Source organism: Haplochromis burtoni, unplaced genomic scaffold (genome assembly GCF_018398535.1).
Source record: "Haplochromis burtoni strain Fernald_Lab_line unplaced genomic scaffold, NCSU_Asbu1 Contig_48, whole genome shotgun sequence".
NCBI classification, from domain to species: domain Eukaryota; kingdom Metazoa; phylum Chordata; class Actinopteri; order Cichliformes; family Cichlidae; genus Haplochromis; species Haplochromis burtoni.
The window spans coordinates 444,666-459,775 of record NW_024582409.1 but is presented as its reverse complement, the minus strand read 5'-3'; the positions used below and the strand labels follow the sequence as shown (position 1 = coordinate 459,775).

Genomic DNA, 15,110 nt, shown 5'->3' with positions numbered 1-15,110 from the left:
CCACTGGCAGGGGACCATTTTTCTAAGAATGGTCACGTGCAAGGAATGGATTAAAAATGAGCGAAAAACCAAACAATGTCCAAAAGAAAAACTGGAGAACGATTGCTAAAGATCACTTAAAAAAAATTAAAAGAAACATCTTGTAATGTTGAACCAATTAAAATCATCTGTCACACTTGAATTTTTTTTGTTTTTTGTTTTTTGTCCTGTGGCACAAACTCATAAAGACAGATTTATCAGTGTGGAGACATCATTTTGATTTACACAGGTCTGTAGATAAGGATTTCAAAGCTTCAATAACAGATTATTAGAAAGAGAAAACGCACAGAGCAAGCATGCTCCGTGTCTTTGCACCTAGAGGTTGTGTGTGGCCAAGTTCATGATACGATATTTCAGGGGTGGATTACTGTGGAATGTTGATCTTATATGTTGTGTCCCTCTCAAATAACAAGCGTTGGCAGGCAGTCTCTCACATCCACTGTGCCACAATAACAACCAGGCTGCCAGTGGAGAGCTTGAAGGTTGTACAGTAAGTCATTTGCCAGCGCTAAAAGAATCTTTTACGTGGTTCAATGCGTTTTAATTCTCGAGTCATCGACAGGCAGCGTGTCGAAGATGGATCTTAGTTTGGATGCCTGAGTTTACTCGCGACAATGAATGTTGTGATTTTTATTTTTCATCTAGTCACCCTAACAGGTAAGAAATTGTTCTAAACTAATGTGTGCTTGATAACTTTTGACATAGTGTACTCGCCTTTTTTACATTAATTAAATGTTTCAGACATCAGTTATAATTATACATAAATAAAAATACAAATAAATTCCTCATTAATTATATTTACAGAAACTTCTCTGAGGTCAGTGTAAACTGATCCAATTCACAGAACACAACTAATGAGCAAATTTAAGCTTTGTACAAACTGGCTCTCTTGCAAGGCCAAGTACAGTGAGGCTTTTTCTTCTGCGTTTCAACCCTTCATCTGCCTGTCACCACATGAAGTCATCTGCATAATTATAGACAGGCAATTCCTTAGTTTACTGTGTTGAATGTCCCGAGAATCATTCAAGCATTCAAACCACATGTTGCTGTAAAATGGCCTTCATTTCAAGGTCAAGGGAAACGAAAGGAGGTCCTGCTTTGGCTTGTGACAGATGCGTAATGGAAAATGGAAAAAGAATATCTCTGTTAACAACCCACACAGTGGAGCCATCACATGTTTCAATGAAGTGTTGCCAAAATTAAACTCTCTGCACATACACACTGTTTGTTGTGTTTACACTACAGGCAGTCCCTATGTCTCCAGGACACAAATATATTGACAAAAACGAAGCCAAAATGCAGAAGCAGTGCGTAAAAAAATTAAGTAATATCGAAGATTCAGTGCCCGAGTTGTCCAGAGCCTGTCCTCACCTCCTCACCACTCCACCATTGTATTTAACAGTTGGAGGATGTTTGTGCTGATATGCTGTGTTTAGTTTTCGCTCAGTGTGATGCCGTGCATTACTGCCAGACATCTCCACACTAGTCTTCTATGTTGTCCCAGAGGTCTTGTAGTTTGTTCAGATGCAACTCTGCAAACCTTGGCTCTGCTGTCATGTTCCTTTTCTTCCCTCCTGGCAAACCTTCCAAACAAGCAACTGTTAATTTGTACTGTTGTGAACTTGAAAATGCAATTGAACATGCACAGGCCAGTAGAGCTCTCTGTGCATTGCAAAGTCTAACTTTGGGATGAATTTGCTGGGACATCAACTCATGGGAAGATTGGTTTTTCCACTTGCAAACAATCTTTCTCACTATTAACCCTGGAGAACCCATGGGGTCAAATTTGACCCCATGGGTTCTCCAGGGTTAAATGATGGATGATTGGCATGGGCCTTATAACCTCTCCCAGATTGATGGGCAACAACAATTCCTTAATCCAATGCTGATTTTTGCTCCTTAGCGTTCTATTAAAACACACTTGAATGTCCCAGAACAGCAAAATGCCCAAATTTCTGCTTTTATAAAGGTGCTCACACTTGCTGATGATTAGTTAACCAACTGCATTTTACTAGCAGCACCCGGCTGCTACCTATCCTTTTAATTCCTATGAAACCAGTCACAGTATAATTAGTTTTTTACTCACAAATTTTGCATTTTTACTCAACTTTTGTTAAATAAATATCAGAACAGTATATTTTTTCATGTCTGTAGTTCATCTGAGGTAATATTTAAATAACTTCAAGTCCTGCTAAGGAAAAAATAATAATGTCCAGATACAAAAACCCTTAGAACTAAAAGGTATACTTTCTTTTTACAGTCTGCATGTATACATTTTATTTATATATCAAGTAAAAGTCTATTTTACATTGTAAAATTTCATGTCAGCACATTAAGAGTTATGCAGCACACATACTAAAGATACTACACACCATGGAAACGAGTTTATTTTCACACTGGCGTGTACTAATTTTACAAACATGTTGCACCTACATTATCACGTCTGTTTTCCAGTCACACTAATTTAAGTCACCCTAAGTGTCAGGTGTTCTTAAAAACCATCTGATTTTCCAGCACTCAAGGAGAGCTACCAAGAGTGGTGTCACTGTTTAAATGACTCCAGACGTAACTCATCACAAAGCAACTATGTTGTCTGTTTCAGGCACGGCCTGGGGCTCCATGGAAGAAACACTTCTATTTAAAACCCTTTTCACTGGTTACAATAAGGTTGTCCGTCCTGTCAGTCATTTCAAGGACAAAGTAAACGTTACTGTCGGTCTTCAGCTCATTCAGCTCATCAGTGTGGTGAGGTCTTAGTTCGCAGTATATCACCTGTCATAAGATTCACTGTTGTCACACAATGCTAATCTCTGTATGAGTAACACAACACATTTTTTGGATCCACAGGATGAGGTTAACCAGATTGTCACCAGCAATGTGCGACTGAAACAGGTTTGTTAATTTTTTGTTGTGTTGTCGTGTATGAAGGAGAAGGAAGGTATTCCTCTATAGTCACTTCTGGCATTGACAAAAAGGCCAAACTCAGTCTAATATTATCCTGCACTGACTTTGTTTTGATAAAAATTCTTCCTTTAATTCATTGGTAGGTGATTTTTGCCAAATACCCAGGATACTATTTTATATTTTATACTATTACTTCCTCTAGTATTGTTCAAAAAAGACAGATTAACCAAAAAAATCTGAATTCGAATTATTATATGCTGTCAGCTTGAAGAAACACAATGCTAGCACAGAGTAGCTGGTACTCCTCTACAACACTGCAAATTTTGGTATCAATCTGATTCTTTTGGAGAGTTGGAATATAAATGTGCCTGTCTCTAAAACCCTTTGGATCAGTTTCTGTTGTTTAAATTATGGTACTTGTTTGGGGTACATTATATTTTTTTGTTTCCAAAAAATAATAAATTAACCCAGGACAATGGGCTACATACTGACCATATAAGAAACAAAGTATTGATCCTGTCAGACTAGTATCGATGCAGTACCATAACCAGCATTGGTATCAATACTATGGGTATTTTGATAGACCCATCTACCTCTAGTAGCTGGACAGGGTTAGGGCAAATCCATCACTTCCTTTCAAACCAGGACCACAGCTATATTTTAGCTACCAAAGCAAATACAAGGAGGTTTTTCTCAGCTGGCTGGGATTTTTCCCTACCGACACAGGGTCGCCACAGGGACACCGATGGTCTGTAGGGCTGCTGACCACTAACCACTAACAACCAATTGGGGAATATAAATTTTTCCCTCAGGACAGGTTCCCTATAGCCTGTTCACTGACCAGTCTATAAGCCTGTGCGACTAGAGCTTTATTCACCTGTTCCTACAATGTTTGATTGTCACACATCCGAAAAGACTGGTTAACATCATATGGTTAGTGATCACATGTCTGCAAAACCTCAAAAGTAGACAGCAATCATTCCCACGAGAACTGCCTGAGAAATGACAAATCATCATTATGTTTGGTCTATAATTAACTCACACTTTTCTAAGTAGTTTATGATAAACTATGATCCAAACACCAAAAATCACCGAACAGTAACTATTGATTCATTACTGATTACTTCAAGATAGTTTGTTGTCCTCCAAGCATTGTGCAAAATACTTTGTCCCTCATTACTTCAGGCTTGCTTCACCATCATTGTGTCCACTTTCAGCATGATGATTAGAATTTTCACTCATTAACAGCTTTTGTGATGTTTTCTGTTTTTTCCACTAAACGAACCATTTATACTGGCTGCTATTTTTGAAGTATAAACTATTGTCCTGGCTGTCCCTCTCTCTATTTCAGAAATGGAAAGATGTGAACTTGCAGTGGAACCCAGAGGATTATGGTGGCATCAAAAAGATCAGAGTACCTTCCAGGGACATTTGGCGTCCTGATCTGGTTCTTTACAACAAGTACGTATTCAAGCTATAACTGACCAATGCCAGGTATACATTTTTTTTTTTTCCTAAAACAATTTCCTTAATAAAATTATACTTGACCTGAAAATTCTGACTGCAAGAAAACAATCAGCACACTCATTAGTGATATTTTGGATCACACATTTCTATACTTGCAGCATGTAGTGCGTGATAGCTTGGATTTCATTGTGCTAAATTTGGCCTCTGTATAGCAGATTCCCCCCCCCCCTCCCCCCGTGCCATATGCTGCATTGACACACTGCTGTTTTTTCCCTTGACAACCAGCTCTGCTGCCACAACAACTTGTGCCAACCGCACCCTGTCCTCAAGTGCTGATGTCCCCCTGCGTGAACATTTAACTTATTATCTCCTGTGTTGATGCCGCCTGTGCTTGTCTGTACCCGCAGTGCCGACGGTGACTTTGCCATTGTTCATGAGACCAAAGTGCTGCTGGAGTACACTGGGATGATCACATGGAACCCACCCGCCATCTTCAAAAGCTACTGTGAAATTATTGTGTTGCATTTCCCCTTCGACCTCCAGAACTGCAGCATGAAGCTGGGTACCTGGACCTACGATGGGAACTTGGTCGTCATCAATCCCGTAATACATATTACCCCATTCACAGGCTGTTTCTTAAAGTTAGTTGAGGAGATTTATGCCACTCTCAACTAGTCTGCCTCAGTCCAAAAAAAACCAAAAGTGTACACAAAACCTACAAAATAATGACAAATGATAACTTCTGTTTTGCATGAATTAAAGACAAAATTATTAATTGACACAAGAACTCAAGCTGTCATTTATACATACACTAAAACGGTGTTGCAACATGTAAATAATTTTGTTTCCTTTATTTACACTGGCAAGGGCTAGACAAGAAGTTCCCCTTCTAGTCTTTCTGATAAGCTTGTAGACAACTACAGTTTTAGCCAATTAAATTTGAGGAAAAGTCATGAATTGCATATAAAGGATCGACAGAGTGACTATTACATCAGCCATTAATTTATTAACTGCTGTTTTAAAGCCTCAATTTCTGACTTTAACCATGCTTTGCTTAAGAAACCAGATGTACTACTTGGACAAGAGTGTGGCGTTAATCAGCTAGCACTAGCTAACTAGCTTGGTTAGCAAAGTGCACATGATACAAATACAAGCTTAAATTAAAATGAACAAACTGAAACAATCAGTCTGTTAGTTTTTTACTTCAACAAAATACTGAACAGGCTTAGATGCAACAGACTAAGAAGGTGCTTAATCTGTATGCCCACATTATAGCCACTTGTCAATCACAGCCATGTCTTAATCTCTTCGCTATATCTAGCACCCATATTTTAAGAATTCAACTGGAAATGAATCGACATCTATATAGTAATTTTCTAGGCTTTATCAGCTTCCACTGACCACTCGAAGCAATCAGTTAAATGTACTTAATCATGCATTCATAGGGTTCTTTATTTAATACCTCCCTAAAGAACCTCTTTTCCATGGCTAATCTAGAATCTCTAATTAACCAAGCATGCTTGTGATTGGATGGAGAACCTGGAAATAACCCATTCAGGTACAAGAAGAGCAAGCAAACTCCACAGAGAGAGCACAAGTGAGAGTCTGAACCAGGTATTTTCTTGCTGTGAGGCAGCAGAGCTAACCACATCACCACCATAGAAAAAGACTTAAACCCAGCGAGCAGGATGATAAATTAATGAGATTATTTATCAAGTCAAATGCAGGGTTATTTTCTCACAAACACTGTTACAATCTGACTTTCTTTGCAACCAGATGAAAATAATGGAAGCAGATTTAAAGCTTACTAATTTAACTTTCTTTGTAACTTTCTTTACATTTCTCTAGAAAATTTACATAATAGGAATAATTATCATCATATTCATATTTCCTGACAGGACAGTGACCGCCCAGATCTGAGCCACTTTATGGAAAGCGGAGAATGGGTGATGAAGGATTTCCGTGGCTGGAAGCACTGGGTGTACTACGCCTGCTGCCAAGACACCCCCTACCTGGACATCACCTACCATTTCCTCATGCTGCGGCTTCCTCTGTACTTCATTGTTAATGTCATCATCCCGTGCATGCTCTTTTCCTTCCTCACTGGCCTTGTCTTTTATCTTCCCACGGATTCTGGTATGTTTACACTGAAAAATGTAAACCAAACAATAAAACATCTATCATAGATCATAATATACAGAAAGTTTTAAACACATCCTCTCACTAAAAAAGATATAAACCATAATTCTTATTTGATATACTAATATACATTAATATACTTGAGGAAGTTTCTCACAATCTTGACAAATATAGTACTAGATTTATCTCGAGCTTTGCTTTTGTTGTATGCTTTTCAAATATTTTCAAAGGGAATCATTACCTGCGAGCCAATACTTCAGCCTCTTTGGAAAAATGGTATGTTGTTTCCTTTCAAGAGGCTGACAGAAAGATTTATGCCACTTTCATGTCTGGAAGGAACAGCCAGATAGCTAGCTTAGAATAAAGTCTACAAGCTAAGCTATGTATAACATGTCCAAAGGTAACAAACTCCATCTACTAGTACTTGTAAAACCTCAGTAACCTTAAAACCTAAAAATTGCATAGATAATTGCAATTTTCACCTAAAAAAAAATCTGTTTAGAAAAGGAAACATTTAAAATGTTATTTAATCACGTTTTTCAAATCTGTTTAAGTGCATTTGCTTGAGCTTCAGACAAAGCCAGCTCTTTTACTGTTTCTTGTGTATGTGTACATATATGCAAATGATGTAAATTGTCAAAATTAGACCATGGCCACTATTTGGCTTTCCTATTATGATATCAACTGAAACCGTGTTGGAAAAATCCTTAAATGCTGCCTGTCAGTCCAAAGTGTCTCTACACTGGCTTTTTCAGGAACTGCACAGCTTATGTGCACATCTGGCCATGTTCCCAGTGTGTCGGTCTGCTTCATTACCCAGAGTCCCTCTGTGCTGTCATGTCTGAAAGCAGGCCTTTGCTTTAATGTATAATACATCACTTGATCCCTGTTTCTGATATGGCTGCTGACAGGAGGAGGAGATGCTAGTGCCAAAAAAGATGCCCTCCCTGGGATAAATGCTCTTACTGAGCAACAACAAAAACAAACCCAAAAAAAAAGAACATGTCTCACATTTTACTCATGTGAAATGGTGTCAAAATCTCTTTATACTCCTGGCTTTATGAAAGAGGAAAAAAGTAGCCTATCACTGTTTGGATTTGATTTGCTTATTTGGTTGAACGATGCAAATGTGCTGCTGTATAAATTCAAATTAAAGTTAGTTGATGGAATTCAGGAAACAGCCCTCCCTGGTGGCAGTTTAATAAGATTGCATGTTCATGCAGTTTAATCTGCACGACATTTGCACCTATACCTTCATGTTTTTCAGGTCAAGTTATGGTCTAAACATGTTATCAGCCCTTCAGTGTATCGGGGATTAGTTATGGCATAAACATGGTGTCCTACATTTACCATCGTAGTTCCTAAGAATGTAATTACGTTATTTTCTTTCTTTTTTCTTTTTATTTGAATTATGTTTAGACTACTGAAGAGGTCAAGAATAGTAAACAAGAGAAAAAAAAAGATCAGATGAACATCTACGTATCATGTTCTGATCAAAACTGCATACTGCGAAATGGAATTTGAACTGAAATAATTTAATAGCCAATTTTATGTTCTTTGGTTAATAAGTCCCTATTGTCACATGACCAGAAATATTTACACAGCTGACTGTGTTTGAATTTCTATACCTCATGCGGATTTTTACACAAACTAAGAAAGAGTGAATGGTTATAATGGTGTCTTCCAGGTGAGAAGATGACCCTCAGCATCTCTGTCCTGTTGTCTCTGACTGTGTTCCTGCTGGTCATTGTGGAGCTGATCCCATCTACCTCAAGCGCTGTACCACTCATTGGGAAGTACATGCTCTTCACCATGGTGTTTGTCATTGCATCCATCATCATCACTGTCATTGTTATCAACACCCACCACCGCTCCCCGAGCACTCACACAATGCCAAACTGGGTCCGCAAGGTGAGCACAAGAAAGCAAAAGACTACATTTTGATAGTGGAGCTGAATAACTAAAGGAGTAGATTTGCTCAAGCGAGGCAAGCTTGAGTTTTTCTCCTGCATTATATTGCCATCTAGTGGTAACAGACTTAAAATGTTTTTTTTCTTCTTTATCCATCTTTTCTGGCATTGTACACTCACTGACACATTTGTCGTCTCCTTCATGATAGGTTTTTATCGAAACCATTCCCAACATCATGTTCTTCTCAACAATGAAACGCCCGGGAAAAGAAAAGCAGATAAAAACCATCTATGGTGCTGATTTTGATATCTCAGATATCTCTGGAAACCAGGCCTCTGCTGTTCCCTACTACTCACCCATCACAAAGAATCCTGATGTGCGCAGTGCCATTGATGGGGTTAAATACATCGCAGAAACCATGAAATCAGATGAGGAATCCAGCAGTGTAACCATCCTTATAATAAACTTTTTTCCTAATATGTTGCTAAAATCCAATCTAGAGTCCTGCAATTGATACATTTTCTCTAATGTTTTTTTTTTCAGGCTGCTGAAGAGTGGAAGTTTGTGGCCATGGTGTTGGATCACATTCTGCTTTGTGTCTTTATGGCTGTGTGTCTAATTGGCACATTAGCAGTGTTCGCAGGCCGCCTCATTGAGCTGAGTATGCTTTAAAGACCCATCCTTTATATTCTACCAGCTACACTTCTCAGGTGATCACATTCACCTTTGTTTTTTGAAGCTCCTGTACAGACCTGACAGCATTTACAGCTTGTTCTGCCCTTCTCTTGTTGTTTGTTTTTGGAGTGTGAACAATTGTATCCTGTAAGAACATGTAATTTGCAGTATTTTCATATTTATATTCAACATATTTTGACAGAGTTACTTTTTCCCTTGTGTGTATGGACAGGAACATGTGTGCAACTGGACATAAATCTAATGTTGTGTAATATTGTGCAGCTTTGCTTGACACCTTTATACTGTACAGCTGAATAAAATAGTTTTGTCCTGTTACAAGGTGAGATATGACTGAAGGGTAGACTTTATAGCGCAATAAGCAGAAAAACAGATTAAAATTGATAACCTCCTTCCTGCAGCTCCTTGCTTTATTCTGTTCAATTGTCCTGATACAAGAGCACTGGCACGTGCTTCATACCACTAAAAATATGAAAATTCTGACCTACACCTTCCAGGGTAAACATAGAGATTAGGAAAAAAGAATCCAGTTCTAGCTAATGTACGTAGCAGCACACGGCAGACTGACAACTTCTGGAGCATATTTGAATGTCTTTAATATCAAATGGTACATGTTAGAATCATAAAAGCTATAATCTAATTATAGCTGGTAATTGTGTTAATTGTGCCTAAGTTTAAAGCACGAGGGTCTGATTTATAATCGTGTCACTATTATAAGTCAGACTTATTTTTCTGAAGCACTTCTGCCTTTTGTTTCCCACGTCACTGTTTACACTGTACACCTTATGTCGGCTCTCTATTTGAAATTCAAATATTAATGCAGATTCTGTACCTGCCCACGTTTACTTGTAATGTGCTTTTACATGCTTACTTAGCTCTTGGCTCCTCAGTTCACAGCAGTTATTTGACAGGTGCATGTGACACAGGCATTAGCTAACTTTTTTACTTAACTCTGTGGGCACACAGGAAACTAAATTTGTGGTATTTCTGGGTTTTATAGGTTGTATAAAATGTGCACTCCACAGTTAAGATACTTGGGAGAGTATATCAACATTTTAATTTCCCTGATATACTCCCACATCCCAGATAAATGATACTGCCATGCTTTGTGCTCATTTGAATGTAATACTAGAGATGTTGTTCTCCCCTGTTCCTTGCTTTACAATTTGCTAGTACTGGGTCCACAGCAAGGTGCTGGAAACAATCCTAAGTGATTCTGGTTCATGTTGACATGACAGCGTCGCACAGTTGGTGCAGATTTTTCACCTGCATGTTTTACAGTGTTTTAGCTGAAAGGAATGGCTCTCATCTGGTTCAGGGTTCAATGTATTGTGCATTCAGAGACGCTTTTCTACATACCTTGGTTGTTACAAGGGATAGTTTTAGTTATATCTACCTTCCTGACAGCTTGAACCACACTCACCATTCTGACTAACATGCAACTGCAACAAAAGTCTGCATAGCTCGTGACCAAGAATAACAAAAAATAGAAAGATTTATGATCACAGAAGACAGAACATTTCATGCAAAAGATAACTCGTACAGTTAAGTATATCTTGTATTAAAAGATTATATGGAGACAAAACAGGATCCTTCCATTCAGCACGTGAGAAGGGCTGAATGTTAACATTTTCCATCACTGTCATCATTTTTATGATGATAACTGTGGTTCTCGTCATTTTTAGATTAAAGCCTTTTTAAAACTATAATTTGGCATAACATGCAGATACACCCTTTTCACAAACTTTTGCTTAATTGAAAATTAGCATTTAAATGCTTTTTAGTCATTTAAGACAGTTTTCAGTCTTTCTTAGCGATGATTGGTCATGTGACTTGTAGACTATACTCTACCATACTTGGCTGTTGTGAGGTGGCGGTTGAATTTCCCCGTACAGGGGCTTTCCAGACTTTAAATTTTTAAAGCAGTTTAAATTTAGGTAGGCGTCTGGTAAACTAAACTTTTACTAAGTTTATGTTTGGGTTAAAATGCATCCTTCAAGCCTGTCTGTCAGCACTGCGGAAATAAGTGGTCATAGTTATGCCATCTTTCGTCTCTTATACGTATTTACGTTGTTTTCGAAAAGGATAGAAAGAAGGCGCTACGCCACGCCTCTTTTCACTATCTTGAAAAGTGATTGGTTGAGATGTGTTGACAAATCATGGCTAATGAAACTTGTGGGTTGGATACTAAGCAACGCGGTCACGTAAGAGTAAGAAGAGCGCTAGTGTCAAGTTATTTTTAAGAAGTTAGTAAAGGTGGAAGGCGAAGTTTGGATCCGTAAGAAGCTCTGATTAGTATCTGCCTCCAGCTTCACGTTAGCTCGCTGGCTAACTCTGACGGCTACCTAAATATGACTAACGCATGGGTGCTCAACCGCTGCCAGACAGGTGAGACTGTATTATTAAAAAGATATATACAAGTTATATCGGTTGCAGTGACTTTTAACTATGTGTAAACAACGTTAAAACCTCTCTAAAAGCAGTTTTGTTAATATACGATATTATTTCGGTTAACTGACGTAGTTAGCTCTACGTGTGTAATGAGATTACAGCTGAACCGGTGATTTTAAAGGTTATAAGTGAAAGTTTTCCTCGGTGTCTCTAGTGACTGACAGTGCCGACCGGTGAGGAGGAGGGGATTAACGTTACCGCAAACCAGACATGACAGCTGGCGGCAGAGGGAGGGTCAACATAATGATGGAGGCACCGGAAAGAAGCCGCAGCTTCAACTTTTCATCTGAGGAGCTGGACTCCTCTGCCCTCTCCTCCAGCATGTCCATCGACAGGCTCTTCCCGGCTCTCCTGGAGTGCTTTGGGATAATTTTGTGCGGGTACATCGCAGGGAGGGCAAACATTATCACCTCCACCCAGGCCAAAGGATTGGGGAGTTTTGTTTCCAAGTTTGCTCTCCCAGCACTGCTGTTCAAGAACATGGTGCTGCTGGACTTTGGTAATGTCATCTGGCCATTTCTCTGGAGCATCCTCATCGCCAAAGTGTGCGTGTTCTTCCTCGTCTGCATCCTCACATTGATAGTAGCCAGCCCCGTCAGTCGCTACAGTAAGGCTGGGCTCTTCTCAATTTTTGCTACCCAAAGCAATGATTTTGCTTTGGGATACCCTATAGGTAAGTAACTTTTAATCCCAGCAAACACAAAGCTTGTCATTCAGAGCTGTGACGTGTAAACATGCTGTCCCATTGTTTGCCCATCCATCATACTCAGAGTTCAGTTCCCCAGGATTTTATTATTTGTTAGCAAACAGATTTTGATATCACTGCTTTTGCAGCTTTTCTTTTATTCACATCAAGTTCATCCATAAATAAATAAATAGAGTGGTAGATATAATGTGAATCAAAACTGCACCCAGTTGAAAAAGTCAATTTAAGTTCAAATTAACTGACTAGCATTAACTGTATATCTTTAATATTTAATTATATAATGTTTACGTGGCCAGAGATGCTTTTTGTTTTGCACTCACTTCAGCACTTCCATCCACTGTCTTCCTTCTGGGATGTTTCAGATTAAGCCTGATTTTCTGCTTTATGCTTAAAGTCAGAAATAGAATCAAGCTATTGCAGTGATAGGAGTTATGATCACCTGTTCATGATGCAGCAGCACACTCACATTTCTTTATTTTACTACAAACTACTGTATAACATTTTGTAGGTATCCAGCTCGGTTTTGTTTTAAACCTTTTACATTTCTTAATCATTTTCTTTTTTTGCTTTATCTTCATCCACAGTTGAAGCCCTGTACCAGAGTACATATCCAGAGTACCTCCAGTATATCTACCTGGTGGCACCTGTGTCCCTGATGTTTCTCAATCCCATCGGCTTTGCCCTCTGTGAGATCCAGAAGTGGAAGGATCAGGGGAACCATCAACAGAGCAAAGTAGTGATTGTGGGAGTTGTAGTTTTACAGGTCATAAAGAACCCCATAGTATTTATGGTTGTTATCGGCATCATTGCCCACTTTGTGCTGCACCAAACCGTTCCCGTCTTCATGGCTCAGTTTGTGGATGGCTTGGCTAACTCTTTCGGGGGAGCAGCTCTGTTCTACCTGGGCCTGTCCATGGTGGGCCAGTTGGGGAAATTAACCAAATCTACAGTGGTGACACTGATATTACTTACTACAGCAAAACTGTGAGTGGAAGTAATTTAGATTTTTATTGCACTTGATTTTCTAGAAGAGGGCGATATTAGTGTTATCAGACAACCTTGTCTTATTTTTATGAGGTGTACTATGGAAGTTAAGAGAGAGTCAGCATGTTCAGGCTTTTCAAAGTGCTCCCACCATGTTGTTTTGTGCTGATGCTTTAGATGAGTCAGACCTTTCTCTGACCAAAAGCTGTTATCAAATAGATGACATATTAAGTAGTCTCAGGCACAGCATGCTAGTCAGTGCGTGTAAAGTTTGTATAGTTACACTGCATTTCACATCAGTGTTAAATAAAGCTTCAGGTAATGGTACATGACTTGATTTGGCTTTCAGGTTACTAATGCCCCTGATTTGTAAGGACATGGTGGATCTGTTGGACAAACGCAACACCAGCGATTTGAACCACTCCAGCCTCTCTGATTACGCCTTTCTTTATGGAGTGTTTCCCACTGCACCGAGTGTGGCCATCTATGCCGTTTATTATAACGCAGAGCTAGAAGTTGTGAGTTCTTTACAGCTTCCTGCCAACATACCATCTACCTTGTACTTTCTCTCTCTAACTCACTGTGCATGCTTTCTTTGTTCTGATTCCTGACAGGTAACTGCTGGGATGGTGATCAGCACTTTCCTCTCAGCTCCAATAATGTATGTTTCTGCCTGGTTACTCACGATCCGTTGGACAGATCCTCAGCGTTTAATGAATTCACTGCAGAACGTCAGTTTCAACATAAGCATCGTGAGCTTAGTTGCACTGGTGAGTCACAGCTAGTTGACTAATCATCTATTCTTTATCAGCTGATCACTGTTTAAATGTATCTCAGTGGATGGGAACTAAGGTCATAGTGAACTCAAAGTTGCCTCTACTTAATAACGCACAGGGCGCTCACTGACTGTATTTTCTTTTTAAGGTCAGCTTTATTAATACTCATCTCCTGTTTATCTGCTCTGATGTTCTACCATTCAGGACAAGTAAATTAGAGATGCAGGCAGTCTTTGTAGATGTTTAAACCACATTGGCAAACTAACCGTAAAAGTCTATGCCACTAACAGGATATGCAAGTAGACAGATGTTTTAGTGACTTGCAGAGTTGCTTCCTCATTCTTTGCCTGTTGATATATCTTTTAAGGAACCTGAAACTCGTTGCCACGATTATCTTTTTGCAATGATTAAACAACATTGTTTCTTTTTTATTGTTTCCCTTCAATGTTTCCATTTTTTTAAACATCCACCAAGGAGATTCCATTTTTGGAAGTGTTGTAGGAGTGTAGAGTGGGGTCACATGGTCAAAGTGTGCCACATTTGTATGGAACAATCATTTGAAGATTTGGAAGTTTTTCGTGTAACCCATATACTCATCTCTGCTCCTTAACCCCTATATGCCAATATGTTGTACTGACTACATATTGGCATATGGGGATTCTAAATACCATGTTATCTTGGACCTTTGATCACTTATCCAAGGTCAAACTTTCAAAAAATGCCCTTTATCTTTAAAAGTATGCCTACATATCTGCTGCCTTTGTTTGTATTGGCAACAGGAAATGATACTGGTATATGTGAATTCTAAATGTCAAATTATAGTTTGCATCCAAATTTCACATTAGACCTCTGATCTCACTTTTTCCTTGGCATCTGCCTTTTTTCACATTGAAAGAAAAGTTTTAAAGATAAAACCTTTGTAGCTTTAAAGAAAAGAGAATGTGCTGCCTATTAAGTTAGAAATATACTCTTGTATAATGTTACATAATAAGCTCAGGTTATAAATTACCTACTACCTAGTATCTATTACTTACTCTCAC

At 38.8% G+C, this 15,110-nt stretch overlaps 2 protein-coding genes across 2 annotated transcripts in view; both read left to right on the top strand.

Moving 5' to 3' along the window:
* The first annotated feature begins 455 nt into the window (after positions 1 to 455).
* LOC102289975 (acetylcholine receptor subunit alpha) lies at positions 456 to 9,547 on the top strand. Its single transcript, XM_005921480.2, has 9 exons — positions 456 to 696; positions 2,642 to 2,784; positions 2,887 to 2,931; positions 4,295 to 4,404; positions 4,818 to 5,013; positions 6,309 to 6,546; positions 8,237 to 8,460; positions 8,669 to 8,905; positions 9,004 to 9,547. The coding sequence occupies exons 1-9, from the start codon at positions 654 to 656 to the stop codon at positions 9,130 to 9,132; spliced, it is 1,365 nt and encodes a 454-aa protein (XP_005921542.1). The 5' UTR covers positions 456 to 653; the 3' UTR covers positions 9,133 to 9,547.
* A 1,732-nt stretch (positions 9,548 to 11,279) lies between these two features.
* The window catches only part of gpr155a (G protein-coupled receptor 155a), a 22,902-nt gene continuing 19,071 nt past the window's right edge, over positions 11,280 to 15,110 (top strand). Inside the window, exons 1-5 of the mRNA XM_042220381.1 lie at positions 11,280 to 11,541; positions 11,759 to 12,277; positions 12,895 to 13,294; positions 13,644 to 13,812; positions 13,909 to 14,064. Coding sequence (XP_042076315.1) covers positions 11,815 to 12,277; positions 12,895 to 13,294; positions 13,644 to 13,812; positions 13,909 to 14,064 — 1,188 coding nt within the window. The 5' untranslated portion in view covers positions 11,280 to 11,541; positions 11,759 to 11,814. The remainder of the gene's footprint in view (positions 11,542 to 11,758; positions 12,278 to 12,894; positions 13,295 to 13,643; positions 13,813 to 13,908; positions 14,065 to 15,110) is intronic.

Bases quoted from the DNA above. Each gene is read 5' to 3' on its own strand.
- LOC102289975 (XM_005921480.2), top strand. From the start codon at position 654: ATGAATGTTGTGATTTTTATTTTTCATCTAGTCACCCTAACAG. The intron at 2,785-2,886 runs GTGAGGTCTTAG...TTGGATCCACAG, and splicing joins TCATTCAGCTCATCAGTGTG to GATGAGGTTAACCAGATTGT. The intron at 6,547-8,236 runs GTATGTTTACAC...GGTGTCTTCCAG, and splicing joins TTATCTTCCCACGGATTCTG to GTGAGAAGATGACCCTCAGC.